General features: G+C 33.3%; 1 protein-coding gene across 3 annotated transcripts in view; it reads left to right on the top strand.

Annotated features, from left to right (window-relative positions):
* The window catches only part of GRIA2 (glutamate ionotropic receptor AMPA type subunit 2), a 152,486-nt gene that overhangs the window by 129,811 nt on the left and 5,747 nt on the right, over positions 1 to 16,928 (top strand). For all 3 annotated transcript variants that reach the window (XM_041737789.1, XM_041737788.1, XM_041737790.1), the window contains exon 13: positions 16,492 to 16,739. In XM_041737789.1, the coding sequence (XP_041593723.1) occupies positions 16,492 to 16,739 (248 nt within the window). The remainder of the gene's footprint in view (positions 1 to 16,491; positions 16,740 to 16,928) is intronic.

Genomic DNA, 16,928 nt, shown 5'->3' with positions numbered 1-16,928 from the left:
AAGATTGAACACCCTTCCATGATAAAAATAATCAACTAAGTAGAGAAATAACTTACCTCACCAGGGATGTCTATGTGGCTCAGTGGTTGAGCATCTGCCTTCAGCTCACAGTGTGATCCTAGGGTCCCGGGATCGAGTCCCCTGCTGGGCTCCCTGCATGGAGACTGTTTCTCCCTCTGCCTATGTCTCTGCCTCTGTGTGTGTGTGTATGTGTGTATCTCATGAATAAATAAATAAAATATTCTTTAAAAAATTACCTCAACATAATAAAGTCCACATTTGAAACCCATAGCTGACATCATACCCAGTGATGAAACTGAAATCTTTCTTCTAAATCAGGAATAAGACAAGGATGCCCCTTTATTACCACTTTTATTTGGCATAGTATAAGAAATCCTAGCTAGACCAGTTAGGTAAGAAAAAGAAGTAATCCAAATTGGAAAAGAAATGATCTCTTTTCAGAGATCACATATTCTAATATGTAGAAAACTCAAAAAATTCCACCAACCCCACCTCTCCCAAAAACTGTTACAACTAATAAACTCAGCAAAGTTGCAAGATGAAACCTTCAAAAACCAGTTGCATTTCTACATACTAACAATGAACCATCTGAAAAGGGAATTAAGAAAACAATCTCCTTTACAATAGCATCAAAAAGAATAGAATACTTAAAAATGAACTAATCCAAGAAGGCAAAAAAAAAAAATTATTCACTGAAAACTCCAAAGATTGCTGTAAGAAATTAAACAAGACACAAATAAGTGGGAAGAAGTCTTTGTTCATGGATTGAAAGATTTAATATTGTTGAAAGTGTATACTACCCCATGATTTAAAGATAAATTACAATCCCTATCAAAATCCCAAAGTCATTTTTTTCAGAAATAGAAAAAAAAATCCTAAAATTCATATAGAATCATGAAGAGTAAGAAATAGTTAAACCAATCAAGTGAAACAGAAACAAGCCTTACACTCCTTGACTTTAAAACATATTATAAATTTATGGTGTTGGCCTAAAGATGGGTTTATCAACCAACAGGACAGAATAGAGAACCCAGAAGTAAACCTATGTATATATGGTTAAGTGATTTTTGACAAGGATCCAAGACTGCATAATATGGAAAGGACAATCTCCTCAGGAAATGGTGTTGGGATATCTGGATACGCACATACAAAGAAATGAAATTGGTCTCAGACCATATGCAAAAATCAACCTCAAAATTGATTAAACATTGAAACGTAAGATCTGAAACTATATAGCTTTTCATAAGAAAACATAGGAGATAAGCTTCATGACTTTGGTCTTTGCAAAGATTTGCCAGATGGCACCAAAAGCACAGGCAACAAAATGAAATGTAGACCAGTAGACACATCAAATTAAAAAGCTTTTGTACTGCAAAAGAATCAACAGCATGAAAAGGCATCTATGGAACTGAAGAAAATATTGCAAATCATGTATCTGATAAAGTGTTCAAATCCAAAGTATATAAGGGACTTGTACCACCTGGTAGCAAAAATCCTACTAACCTCATTAAAAATTTAGCAAAGAGCATAAACATTTCTCCGAAAAAGACTTACAAATGGTCAATGGTATATGAAAAGATACTCAGCACCATTAACCATCAGGGAAAAAAAAATCAAAACCATAATGAGGTATTGCCTCACGCCAGTTAGGAGGGCCACTAGAAAAAAATAAATAAATAAAAATAAAAATTGTTGAAGACACTTGGAAATTGAAACCCTTGTGTATTGTTTGTGGGAATGCAAAATGATGCAGCCCCGATGGGAACCAATATGCAGTTTTGTTAAAAAGTTAAAAATAGACCTATCACATGATCTAACAATTTCACTTTTGGGTTACTTATTCAAATGAATTGAAATCGGTATCCCAAAGAGATATTTTCACTACCATGTGCATTACAACATCATTCACAATGGCCAAGAAGCGGAAACAAACTAAGTGTCCACTCATGGATATTTGGATAAAGAAAGTGTGGTATATTACTCAGTGGAATATTATTGTCTTTAAAAAAATAAGGAATCCCATCATATGCTGCAAAATGGATGAACCTTGATGTTATACTAAGTGAAATAAGCCAGTTACAGAAGGACAAGTACTGTATGACTAGTGTATCGAAACAGTCAAACTCATTGAAGCAGAAAGTAAAAATGCTATCATGGCTGGAAGGAGGGGGAAATAGAAAGTTGTTGTTCAGTAGATACAGTTTCCGTCATGCTAGATGAAAAAGTTCTAAAAACCTTCTGTACAATAATAAGCATGTAGTTAATACCATACTGTATACTTACAAGTTTGTTAAGGGTAGATTTCCTGTCATGTGATATTTTTTACCACAATAAATTAAAAAAAAACAAACCTGCCCCATATAACACATAGAAAAAGAAAAACAAACAAAAAATACGGAAAGGACCTATGTTATTCGGAGGTGTTTTGTAATTTAAAAATTTAGATTTAAAAAAATAAATAAATAAAAATAAAAATAAAAATTTAGATTTATAAGATCTCTCTCAAATCTTATGGTTGGTGTTGCTTCTTACAAAACAGTGACTAGAAAGCAAAAAAAAAAAATGCAGATTAGTATTAAAACAAAATTAGAAGCAGGCGTGAATATTTATACTTTTTCTTTTTTATTTATACTTTTTCAATATTAAGTATACCAATCATGAGGTATATATACACATAAATGCATAGAAATTTTAATGTGGTCAGTATAATATAGTATATATTTAATATGTATAATAAAGTATATCTTAAGGGGGCTAGTATATTCACATATATATATGAAGTTATATATATATATATAGTCATTTTTGTATTCATTGTTTGTTGCAAGATATAATAAACTTCATATTTGGTTAGTAGTGTGATAGTGGAAGGTAAGAAAGATAGAAAATACTATAGTCTTTGATCTACTAAAGCAATTAATAGTTACAAGCCAAGAGACCCAATGTGTATATGTTAATGGTATTTTCATGGGCACTCGGAATATTGCTACCCTTTCTCCTTTGCTACCATTTTCTTGTTTTACTTCCCCTGAGTGCCAAGGGGTTTTTTGTTTGTTTGTTTGTTTGCTTATTTAAAAATGAAATTCAGTCATTTTCTTTCTTTTTTTAATGAAGTTTAAAATTTTAGTTTTAATTTTAATTCCAGTGTAGTTAATGTACGGTGTTATATTAATTTCAGGTGTACAGCATCGTAATTCAACAATTTTTTAAGACGATTCAACAAATCTATACATTACTCCATGCTCATCATGAGAAGTGTATTTTTTCATCCCCATATCCTTTTTCACCCATCCCTCCACCCACCTCCCTTCTGGTAACCATCAATTTCTTCTCTATAGTTAAGAATATGTTTCTTGGATTCTCTCTCTCTCTCCTTTTCCTCTGGTCATTTGTTTCTTAAATTCCACAAATGAATGAAATCATATGATATATGTCTTTCTCTGACTGATTTCATTCAACATTATAATCTCTATCTCCATCTGTGACTAGGAAATGGCAAGATTTCATTCTTTTTATGGGTAAATAATATTCCGTTATACACACACACACCCCACATCTTTATCTATTCATCTATTGATGGACATTTGGGCTGCTTCCATATCCTGCCTATTGTAAATAATGTTGTTATAAACTTAGGGGTGCATGTATCCCTTTGAATTAGTGTTTTTGTATTTTGGAAGTAAATACCCAGTAGTGTGATTACTGGATCATACTGTAGTTGTATTTTTAACTTTTTGAGGAATCTCCATATACTTCTCCAGAGTGGCTGCACCAATTTGCGTTCCCACCAACAGTGCAAGAATGTTCTTCTTTCTCCACATTCTTGCCAACACCTGTTGTTTCTTGTTTTGTTGATTTTAGCCATTCAAGCAGGTGTGAGGTGATATCTTTGATTTGCATTTCCCTGTTTATAAGTGATGTTGAGCATTCTTCATGTGTCTGTTGGCCATCTATGTCTTCTTTGGAGAAGTGTCTGTTCATGTCTTCTGCTCATTTTTTAATTATTGAGAGTATGAAAAGTAAAACAAAACAAAATACAAAAGCAGTAAGAGGGAGCCTCTGGGGCTCAGTGGCTGAGCATCTGCCTTTGACTCAGGTTGTGATCCTGGGGTCCTGGGATCGAGTCCTACATCATGCTCCCCAGGAGGTGCCTGCTTCTCCCTTTGCCTATGTCTCTGCCTCTCTCTCTGTCTTTCATGAATAAATAAATTAAAAATCTTTAAAATAACAACAACAAAAGTAAAAACAGTAAGTATAAATATTTCTGTAAAATTGGTCAAGTTATTCATAAAATAAAAGGATATAAAATATAACACTATATAACTAAAACATTGTGGATGGGGGGAGAGGAGTAAAGAATGGGTTCACACTTAAGCAACCATCCTTTTTTAAATTAAAATTTCTTAAATAAAATTAATAAAAGAAATTTAGTCCTTGTATTGGGACTTCCTTATTTTCTTTGTGTAACCTTGGGATACAGAAACACCAACGTGAAACCTGACAGTGGGACGTGTAGAAATACTTGCTTATTTGCTGAAGTAATGGTATGTTGTTAAAGAATACAGTGCACATAGTATAGTAGTGTTTCTGAAAAGAACTATGCTCCCCAGAAAATTTGTTCATGCATAACGAAAAAGAATATCACAGTCTTTTAAATTATAATTAGCATGTCAGCAGAAAACAATTTGCCCATAATTGAATACATCTTTTAATTGCTTAAAAAAAAGGCTATACTTAAAATTCCCTCTTCCTGTAGATGCCATGTTGAGGTTAGATAAAGAAGTGCAATTAAAGTGTTTTAGAAACAAGCTCTCACATTACAGATAAATTTCCTTTTACTGCCTGGTGATCTCAGATAGCGTCAGCATTTTCATCTTTAAACATAGGGCTTAGGTCATAAATTACCTCCCAAATTCTGTTCATATTTGAAATATCATGACATTTATGAAGTTAATCATGCAAACTATTATTGACTGTGTCTTACCGATGTTAACTTACCACTTAGCATTAAATTTCATTTTGTTAGTTTTTATTGTTATAGTTTTTAGAAAGTTCTTTGAACCTAAAACTTGCCTCCTAAGTGTTTTCATTCATTGGTCCTATTCTGACTTTTGTAATTGCTTTCTTTTTCATGTGACACATGAATCAAATATTTAAGATAACTATCATCTCTTCCATAAATTTTCTCATTATCTAGCCTAAGAATTCGGAATTCCCTCCGCCATTCTTTATTAAACTATATTTTCAAGCCCTTTATTCTGGTCTCTATATCTTTTGAATGTAGCTTTTTCAGTAGTATTCTAAAAGTGCATTATCCAGATGTAGGATGTGACTTGGTCTAATTCTAAAGGATCTTAGCCAGAATCTGAAAATTCAGATTTCAGGCCAGTTTCATCTTGAACACTTGTGTTCTTCAGATAACAGAGTGTTTACATGAAAGAAAAAGGGGAAAGAGTGTTTTTACTAGAGAATGTACTCTCCAGGTACTATAGCCACACCATCTGCTACCCCATCCTTGTCTATTTCACTCACATTTCCTTTTTGACCCTCAAGGTATTTGAAATTACACCTGTTATCTAGACTCTATAATTCCATGTAAAACCTTCAAGTTTGTTAGTGTTTGTGGCAACTGCATTATATTAATAGATTTTCCTAGAAATGTTTACTGAAAACCTGGGTGATTTTAAGATGAATTGCAGTAAGCCTCATGTATTTCCCATGAATAGGCAGTTGATGGCCAGATTTTGCATTCTTCCTTGTTGAATTTCACCTTGATTTTAGGCCTATTTGCCCAAGTCCATAAAGTCGAAATATTGAGTCTCTCATTTATCATAAAAACATCTGTAACTTTGAAACCTTTGTTATTTTTTTGTCTTTATCCAAATTAACTGAAACACTGAACTGAGTGAGATTATGTATGGGATCAGTGATACAAGTTTCCCTTCAGCTCAGTATTTGCATGTTAATAAATAATAACCAATACTCTTTGAGTGTGATTGATATTTTAATCATAGCCCTCCTAATTCTAAAAACCCTAACTTTCCCTGTAATCAACAAAAATAACATGAGATATTTTGTCAAATACATTGATGAGGCCCAAGGTAATCTTTGTTCAAATAAACCTTAACTAGGTCAATTGAGTAACCCATTAAAAAGGAAAATATCTGATTATAGGAGATCACTTGCTCTTCCTCTTGCATTATCAATTCACACATATAGGTAGGTAATATATGAGACAACTAGTAATATACTGCAGGAATCATATCACTTAGCCATCTTAAGGAAATGAAAACATGGAAATACCAATTACATTTTAAAATTTAAAGATAGGCACTTGGGTGGCTTAATTGGTTGAGCATCTGACTTGATTGTGGTTCAGGTCATGATCTCAGGGTTGTGAGACATAGCTCTGCATTAAGCTCTGTGTCAAGTATGGAGCCTGCTTAAGATTCTCTTCCTCACTCTCCCTCTGCCCCTACCCACCATCCCCACTTGGTCTAGCTCTCCAAAAAATAAATAAAAATTTAAAAACATCTAAAAGATATCGCTTTCTATGCAGAAAATTCTCAAAAGCATATGATTCTATTAATAATATATTAATTAAGCTGACTCTATTTTTCATATTTGAAAGTAATTTCAAAATGCCAAAGTGCACTCTGAGATATAACTTAGCTTTGTTTTTTGGTTGATTAAAATGCTACAACAGATCAAATCTACTTAAAACTCAGCTTACTTATCAATAAATTATACAATAATATTTAACTGAATTGCTCTAAATTTTGCAATATTATCAAGTGACTTTTTCTTCTTAGTAGAACATTACTTACCTAAACACTATGCTTGAGTATTTTTATGGTTTAACATATAAACATATGTATTGAAGATTTGGATATCCAGATCTTTTTCCTGGTTCTTCTAAGGACTAACTCACTCTGGTAACATAGACAAGTTATTTAATCTTCCTGAGTCTTGCTACTGAAATAAAGGGCTTGGAATATAGTAAATGGTTTTTAAAGACCATTCTAGTGCTAATCTTTCAAAAACTTTAAGCTGTTAATATCCTTTTAGTTATACTTTTTCATAAATACCATTTTAATTTTCAAGAAGCTGAGAAATTGCTAGAAATCTAGCTTAATGTGAATCTTGTTAAAATGTTTGGAGAATTGGTTTTACTTAAAAATGAGAGATTAATTATGGAGTGCCTGGCTTGCTCAGTTGAAAGAGCATATGACTGTTGATCTCTAATCATATGCTTATGAGCATATGCATAAGCATATCTCTTATGAGCATCTCTCTGATGCTCATAAGTTTGAGCATCAACATGTTGGGTATAGAGATTATAAATAAATAAATAAATAAATAAATAAATAAATGACTAATTTTATAGAAAAATTCTAACAAAAATCAATAAATCAAATCATACTTCTATAAAATATTTTAACTATAATCCTTTAAGAATAACTAATTTTTGCATTTTCATAAAAGAAAAACATGCTATGAGATATCATATATAATGCTGATAATTCCCCCATACACCTGATTTTAACAATTCAAAGGATATTTCCCACTTACTTGTTTCATAACTTCACAGAATTGACAATTTGAATATAAACTTTTCCTTTATTTTCAATCCTAAAAGTCATACTGTTAAAACATCAAATTTTAATGAATCTAAGTGAGCAAAAGAATGTCTACGAAAATACCTTATTAACTTTGTTCAAATGATTCCTATTAACATTTTACATGAAGAAAATGGTGTAGTTTTTGATCATCTAAAAGAAAATCAATATGTGAGCAAAAACTCATCTTTTTTTCTCTCTTTTTTTTTTGGCTAAATAATGAGTCAGAAGTGGTACATTGATGGCATTAAACTCCCTGAAAATCTGTATTGATACAACTCAATTTCTTGGTTTTCCCATTTATTTGCACTGTGGAGGTCCATTTCTGCAGCTGTATTTTTTCCATTAGGGAAAATAATGAGCTTCCTTTTAGACTTAAAAAAAAAAAATACAAAAACAACCTTAAAAGTAAATAGTCTTTTATTTTTATCCATGTAATGAGATAAACTTTTATTAGCAAAACTTATTTCAAAAGACTCAGAAGAGGTCTAGGAATATTATTACACTTAATGATTATACCTGAAATACTGAACATATTTTAGGTTTCTATGGTTTCTTTTATCCCCCCTCCCTTTCATTTTCTGTGTTTCTGTTGTATTGGCAAGTAAATTGAAGAAGTAGTATCAAAATATGAAATAGGGGCCAAGTTTCAAAGCACTTTTGAGTTTTATTATGTTGTTTTTATTTATGTTTTGCTCCATGTTCTCAGCTCATAACCTTAAGAATGAATTTGTATTTGGAATATAAATACAGTGTTTTCTTGATATACATGCTATGAGACTCCCGGGAATAAGTCCATATAAAATGAACTTATATTTTAGGTATTTTGCTTTCTTACAAATAATCTAAATCAAATACTTTTTAAGTATGTTGAAGAAATAAATTATATTCTAATTCATAATTTTCATTAATGGGATTTCTACTGGGGGAATCTCCATTAAAACAAAGCCACTTTCAGTGCTGAACACAGCCATGAAAGTAGATTTGGCTCTGATATTTCCCAATATAATTCCATTCTTCAAGTTTTTCCTCTTCCAGTGTTGGAGGAAGAGCAGTGCCATTTTCTGTAATGCTAAAATCTCTGCCTGGCCTTTGACAACATCTCTTTCTAATTATCAAAGACGTCACTCTAAAATGTATACCCTAATTAGTTTTTAGCCTTTCCATCTCCCTAGTCTTCCATCCATGTTCAGATGGGCTGTAATTTTGAAAAGTCTGTCTTGTGGCAGTGCTCTCCTTTATCTTCAATTTCTCTTCTTCCTCCTATTGAGCTAATAAATCCATAAATTTGTTTCCCAGAGCCTTGTTTTCCCCCAGGACTAGCCATTTTCTCCTTCCTTCTTTCAAATCTGGTCTCCTTAAGAACTCTGAAAATTGCTTTCCTCAAAGGATCACTAAATGCCTTTCTGACCAAATTGAAATGTTTTGTGTGTATTTTCATGCTTTGTAAAAACTGTACTGTATTTGTGCAAATTCTTTTGATACCCATTCCTCCCTTAATTTGTGAAACTCCAGTACTTTCTCACATTTTCTCCTATTTCTCTAACCATTCTCCTTTGTCCTTAATAAGGCTGCATGTTTTTTTCCTCCTATGACTTGTTTTGTAATAATTTCACAAAAACTATTTTATAACCTTTACCTTTAAACACCATTCACATTTAATATATATAGTTAGGGAAACTATTGAAGGATAAAGCTTTAAAAGTCAATGTTACTTTAGCTTCAATCGAAGAGATGGTGGGATGGAAAGACTTCAAATGATGCATGATACAGAGTGACAAGGAGCACTCAATTTAAAATTCAAAGATTCCCTTGATTCAATTTGACTACATGTTGTTTATGTTGGAAATTACATCTAAGTGATGGACAACAAATTCAGTCTATATGCAGGGTGACTCTACTATTAAAACTTAAAGCTCCCATGTATGCTAGTGAACTTTTAAAATTCTAATCTCAAATAAGTAACTGCTACTCAGAAAACATACAAGTATTTTTTTGTAGGGTTGCAGATTTAACAGGAAGAATAAGACCTGTGTGAAATTCTTTTTTGCCTGCCAACTCTAGTGGTTTCCAGGAACAGTTTGAATTTTGGCTGCCACCTGCAAAGAAGCAATGAGCCATCCTATGAGTTCCATATAAAGCATTAGGCAAAAGGGTAAAATTCTAAAATGAAGGGCAATTATCTTTTGTCCCAGTTGCAAATTCTTATAGAATGTCAACCAAATGGACTAGGAAATAAGTTATTTCCAGTTTGACTTTCTAATTTATTTATTTATTTTTTTAGTAATCTTTACACCCAACATGGGCTCGAACCCAGGACCCCATGATCAAGATTCACATGCTCTTCTGACTAAGCCACTTACATTCTAATATATGTATTCATTATGCTTTAGGTCAGGTTCTTTCACTCAGAGAGAGAGCCATCTTCTTACTAGTTGTTATACTACCCCAGACATTATGGTTTTTCTACAAAAAAAAAAAATGTTTATCATGAAAAGTATCTCTATTCATGTTTGAAGAGAAGGTTCAAATACTCAGTTCTAAATACTCAATAAATTCACTCCTGGTGTAAAGTCATGTCTTTCATTTGGAAATCTCCACTTAGAACTTTTAGATGTCATTTGTGTTTTGAAATAATTTAGAATTCCCATTCCAGCAACAAAATATTCTCCTGACGTTGTGAGTAGGTATTTTGATATTTTATAGAAGTTAATGGATAAATGAGATTTTTAAAAAAGTAAACGGGACAGCCCAGGTGGCTCAGCAGTTTAGCGCCGCCTTCAGCCCAGGGTCTGATCCTGGAGACCCAGGATCAAGTCCCGCATCAGGCTCCCTGCATGGAGCCTGCTTCTCCCTCTGCCTGTGTCTCTGCCTCTCTCTCTCTCTCTCATGAATAAATAAATAAGTAATCTTTAAAAAAGGTAAACGGTGTAAGAATTAATAGACTAGTAAAGAATGTCTGCAGTGCAGGACCTATACTTCCTACTAATTCTTGAGTAAATGTGTATGTTGCAGAAGGATAATAACCATTTCCTTTAAAAAGTCATTTTTTCCTAAGGGGGGAATAGGCTTAATTAGCTGTCTTAAAAATTAATGCTTATATTAATATATATATATAAAGAAGAAATAAAACTAAATTAAAATGACTATTGGCTTCTTTCACACACAAAAAAAGGAAGGCATCTTCTCTTTAGATATAATTATATCTGGTCTGTTTGGATTTTTAAAAGATTTTATTTATTTGAGAGAGAGAGAGAGAAATTATGAGCAGGGGGAGGGGCAGAGGGAGAGGAGAGAGGGACTCTCAAGCAGCCTCCTCACTGAGCATGGTGCCCAGTGAAGGGTTCGATCTCTCGACCCTGAGGTCATGACCTGAGATGAAATCCAGAGTCTGATGCTCAACCGACTGAGCCACCCAGGTGCTCCTAGTCTGCTTAGTTTTTATGGACCTTTTCCCCAACAACACTAGATAGTGGCCATATTTTCTAAGCAGATATTACAATTTCACATGGTAATTTTTGTGAAATATTAGTGAAATCAATATACCTATTACTAATATTAAGCCACAGAAAGAGATTTGAAGAGCCATGTTCAATGAGCCTTGGATCCTTAAGAAACACAGGGTAGCTGTATCATTTGTCTCCTCTTAACAAATCATCGCTTATCTCCTCATCAAAATATGATGGCAAATGCCATCCTGAAGAAATCCATTTCACTTTATCATACTCCCTCAAAGTACAGTTGTCCTTGATTTAACTTTAAACTTCAAAAGTACAGTCTTTCTTGGCTTAGCTATAGTTGAGATTTTTTAAAATATCTATATATTGGGGGCATTTAAATCTGGTGAGAAGCAGTACTTAGATTTGGGAGAGACGTGGAAAGGGAGTTATGATCATCCCTAATAGAGGCTTAGATGGCCCTGGGAGATTAGAAACCAATACCAGTCCTTCATTTTTCTCCTGCATTGCATCATTCTCTTCTCTCGGGACCAGTATTACAAATTATAGGACAATGTGTGGTTTATTTAAAAAGTCAGTATGATTTGCCCGTGTTCTTTCTTCTACTGCACTAAAACATGCTCAAATTTATTTTTTAAGAGATTTTATTTATTTATTCATGAGAGACACAGAGAGAGAGGCAGACACATAGGCAGAGGGAGAGGCAGGCTCCCAGCAAGAAGCCCAATGTGAGACTTGATCCCAGGATCCTGAGATCACAACCTTAGCCAAAGGTAGATGCTCAACCACTGTGCCACCCAGACGTCCCAAACATACTCATTTTTAGACATTGCTCAGGGGGGTAGTGATCATCATTGCCATCATTGCCCATCTTTAAAGTCCATGCACTTAAAAAAATAAATAAATAAAAAATAAAATAAAGTCCATGCAATGAAGGCTAATTGAGTCAATTTGATCCATATTTGACCTACATTTTCCAGATAATTGCCAAATTTTCTGGATGCTTTTGCTATAGAATTATGTCTGTAATGTAAATTGCTGGGATACAGAATTTTAATAGGGAACACTATTTATATATATTACTTTAGTTGACCACATGGGATTTTATTAATTTGAAAGAAAATCCCCATTTTTTTTTTAGTCTACCATAAATATATTCTAAGAAATGAGTTATCAAGAGGCTGGAGTGGTTAGGAAGATTGTAGTGTGCTCTCCAGTGTATCAGATAACCCATTAACTCATAAATTAGGCCAAACTAAACATTGTCACCTAAACTAACCTGGCAATAAAAATAACTATAGTTTCTCATGCAGGCTCTTTGATGGGAAGCCTAGGGAGAGTTTCCTTTTGCCTCTGGATTGCTTTTCTGCTGGTTTCTTTTTCAGTTGTTGTGGATTTGTTTTTTTGTTTGTTTGTTTGTTTTTTCTTTTTTTTTTTTAATTAATTTTTATTGGTGTTCAATTTACCAACATACAGAAAAACACCCAGTGCTCATCCCGTCAAGTGTCCACCTCAGTGCCCGTCACCCATTCCCCCTCACCCCCCGCCCTCCTCCCCTTCCACCACCCCTAGTTCGTTTCCCCGAGTTAGGAGTCTTTATGTTCTGTCTCCCTTCCTGATATTTCCCAACATTTCTTCTCCCTTCCTTTATATTCCCTTTCACTATTATTAGTTGTTGTGGATTTGAATTTCTAAACATCATCTATTTACTTATTTAGTTCAGACTAATAATTTTCCTAAAGTTGTCAATAAAAATTATACACAGATTCTCTGAGCTGTCTTTCAGAAAATATCTAGTCAGATTGTTTCTATTCTTTTTTTTTAAGGCAGCTAGAAAGTTCAAATCAAAAGTCTTGAATGAAGCTTTCAACAAAACAGTATTAAATTGTTCACAAATTACCCTCCTTGTGTACCTTTGGCCAAATCTGTTCAAACAAATGGTTTTTGAACAGATATGGTCATGAAAACATTCCGTTAACCTTGTTAAGGAAGTAAACAGCAAACTAATAACTGGAAGACAAATGAATGAATCCATTGGGAAAAATGTACGTATCTTCCAAAAATTCTGACCCATGAGAAAAATTACTTTTAATTTTATGTAGTATCAATCAACAGATACTTTATAATGTATAGATATATTAAATTACAGATTTTTTTATTAATCTGCCATTATATCATAAAATCCTACTCAGTTAAAAAATATGCCATGTTATAATACATGTGAAGCCTAATCACAAAAAGTGACTGATTTAACTTAGTAGAACTTACATTTCTAGATTGCTGTATCAGAAGTTGTATATTTTCTAAATGATTCAAAACTACAAACACAGAGATTGAGTAGTTCTGTCAAAACATTATAATTAGGGGCATCTGGGTGGTTCAGTCAGATGAACATCCTATACTTTGTTTCCACTTTGGTCATGACCTCAGGGTAGCGAGACTGAGCCCCACGAAGGGCTCCAATGTTTGGTGCGGAGTCTGCCTGAGGTTCTCTCTTTTGCTCCTTCTCCTCCCCCTACTCACACCTCCCTCTCTGTCTCTCAAATAAACAAATCTTTAATAAAAAAAAAAAACCGCTAGAGCTATATTTTTTTTCAGATTGCATTTTAAAATCCCCTAATGCTTAGAAATAATATTTTATTCATATATTGAAAAATATCTTTAAACTAACTGGAAAGATTTTATGAGTGAAACAGGAAATTTTTATTCACTCAATGAATATTATTTTTTACGTATTTCAAGTCATTTAAATTGTCCCTTCAAAAATTTCATCTTTAAAAACAAAAAAGGCAGTCTTTTAAATATAGAGAACAAACTCATGGTTACCAGAGGGGAAGTAGGTGATGGGATGGGTAAAATAGGTGAAGGTGGTAAGAGTATACTTACCATGCATGACATGATGAACACTGAGTAATGTATAGAATTGTTGAATCACTATATTATATACCTGGAAGTAATATAAAACTGTATGTTAATTCTACTGGAAATTTTTTAAAAAGTATGTTTGGAACAACTTGAATATGTAAATCTTAAAAAACAACTGTAATTTTTAATTTCTTTAAGTCTTTTTTTTTCATAAAGACTTTGAAGTTTAATTTCTATTTTTTCGGGGCACCTGGGTAGCTCAATGGTTGAGCATCTGCCTTCGGCTTAGGTCGTGATTCTGGGGTCCTGGGATCGAGTGCCACATCAGGCTCCCCGCAGGGAGCCTGCTTCTCTCTCTGCCTATGTCTCTGCCTCTTTCTCTCTGTCTCTCATGAATAAAGAAATAAACTCTTAAAAAATTTTTTTCTATTTTTTTTTTTTTACATCATTGTCAAGTTTTAGATATTCCCTGAAGGGCATATCTATTTATGAAGCATTTAATGAAATATATTTATGTCTCAAAATTGGCATTTCAAACTTGGAATAATTAATATTTAATGAATGATTTGATACAATTATTCTATAATTAGATTTTGAGCTCTTCTTTATCAGCATATGATTTTTTTCCAAAACATTATATTACCTATTTTTGTGGAAATTCATGTTACAAAAAGATCTTGAAGTTTAATGAGATAGCATGATATATAGTCGAATTCAACTAATGCAGCATCTTTTGATTTGATAGAGACTATGAAGAGAAAATGTAGGAGAAAAAATTGTATAAATCACTTCTAAAATAGACAAAGATGCAGATAAAGCAAAGATGGTCTTCTTCTTTCTAACCAATTCCCAGGGTATTCAGTTAGCGTACATTAATTATGAATCTTTTATGTGCACGATGCACTAGACACCATGAGGGTTATGAAGATAAAATTTCCCTCGTTGGGGATTGATGGAGTTTTCACTGTCATGGATGAACTCACTACAGAAACAAAGCATGATTTGTCAGATAATTAAGTTTTAGATATATTTTCTCAAGAAGGGGCAGTGTTTAGAAATAGAAACAGATATAAGAATGGTTTAGAACATTATTGGATAATAAAAATATTATTAATAAGTAAGTTTAGGGTGAAGTATTTTTTGGGAGGACATCTCACAGCAGAGACCACTGGGCCGATATGGTCCATGGGCTGTCTCTATATAGCAGTCCCTATTCGGATGGAGGTAGTGAAGAGGTGCAACCAATGTCCGAGCACCTCTCACTGTAACCTGAATTATAAACTTCAGCAATATAAGCCTGCCTCATACTTTATTTACACTTGTCTCTGGATTTTCACCAAAATAAGAGTACGTACATATGTGTGTTTGTTTATATTTATATATGTACACATATACACACCCATATGCATATGTATATGCATATGTATATATCTGCTCTAATTTCTAGGGCAGTATTTTAAACAAATTTGGATTTACATTATGTTTGCTTAGAATGAATGGATTTATCCTTGCTTCTAAGATAAAGATTATATATTTTTTAAATTCTTTAGAGTAAAAAGCGCAAAGCCCCCAAAATCTCATGAATCTAAAAGTAAGTTTTCAATTTCAAGTTTCCATTTCAAACCGCCTATATTACATTAATGAAAGAGGTTATTCAGAGTCCCCTTCCCAAGAGGGATTAAAGTCAGTTGAGAAAATTGTGAAGAGAAAATAAGCAGATACTCAAATGGTAGGACTTTCCAACTCTGCTCAGCTTTCTTTTTGACTCTGATAAGGTATTAAGTAACTCTTTTGATGTCTGTCTTTGCTTTTGAGTCAATTAATTTTAAGATAAATATTCCCTCTAGTATACTGCTGCAATTCGCCATTCTTTCTTCCATATCTGTCACTCATAAGAATATTTTCTCCACCATATAGTGTAGTAAGCAGTCTTTTAGCACTTAAATATTCAAAACCAAATTTTCTGACTTATTAAAGAAAATCTTTCATGACCAAAGGATACTTCTTTGAAAAATCAGTGTTACTCTGGAAGCATTTGAGTGAAATCTAGCAGAGGCTTCAGCATTATTTTTTATTCCTGAGATGACCGGCATTACATTAGGATCTTACCACGTATGTGCCTGACCAATTATCATTACACAGACTCCTCTTCTGCCACTAATTAAGGATCGATGATTTAGGATTTTAGCAGTGAGGGTATACTTTTGCTTGTCTCTTAACTTGAATTATTCCTAGAGGTAGTTAACTGTAATTTTCAACTTATCTTGGAGCAGGAGTATTTCAGATTATTTCTTGGTCGTGTAGTAATTTGTTTCCAGCTACAATGTGTCATGACAAAACGACCTCTGAGGTCCTTATAAAGGGAAAAAGATTTTTTTTTTAAATGGAGACTTATCTGTATTCTATGCACCATCTATGATGATTTTGAAAAATACTGTTTTTCCTCTGTGTTTTGTTAAAAAAAAAAAAAAAAGAACTTTTTAGGACCATCGCTTAACTCTCCTTGGCATCCCTTACTTTTTCTACAGAGATCTAAAATTGCAGTGTTTGATAAAATGTGGACCTACATGAGAAGTGCAGAGCCCTCAGTGTTTGTGAGGACTACAGCTGAAGGGGTAGCCAGAGTGCGGAAGTCCAAAGGAAAATATGCCTACTTGCTGGAGTCCACGATGAATGAATACATCGAGCAAAGGAAGCCTTGTGACACCATGAAAGTTGGTGGAAATCTGGATTCCAAAGGCTATGGCATCGCAACACCTAAAGGATCCTCATTAAGGTGGGTGGAATAGTATAACAATATGCTAAATGTTGTTATAGTATCCCACCTACCCTGATGTATCTTTAAGACTATCTTACGGTTTGTATACGGATATGAGGTAACTCACAATCACAAAAATGACCAAAAGAGTTTCTGAATGTTTTTAAACATTTAGATACTGTTTTATATTTATGACAGAGTTTTCTT

Source organism: Vulpes lagopus, chromosome 23, assembly GCF_018345385.1.
Source record: "Vulpes lagopus strain Blue_001 chromosome 23, ASM1834538v1, whole genome shotgun sequence".
NCBI classification, from domain to species: Eukaryota; Metazoa; Chordata; class Mammalia; order Carnivora; family Canidae; genus Vulpes; species Vulpes lagopus.
This window is presented reverse-complemented; position numbering and strand designations above follow the sequence as displayed.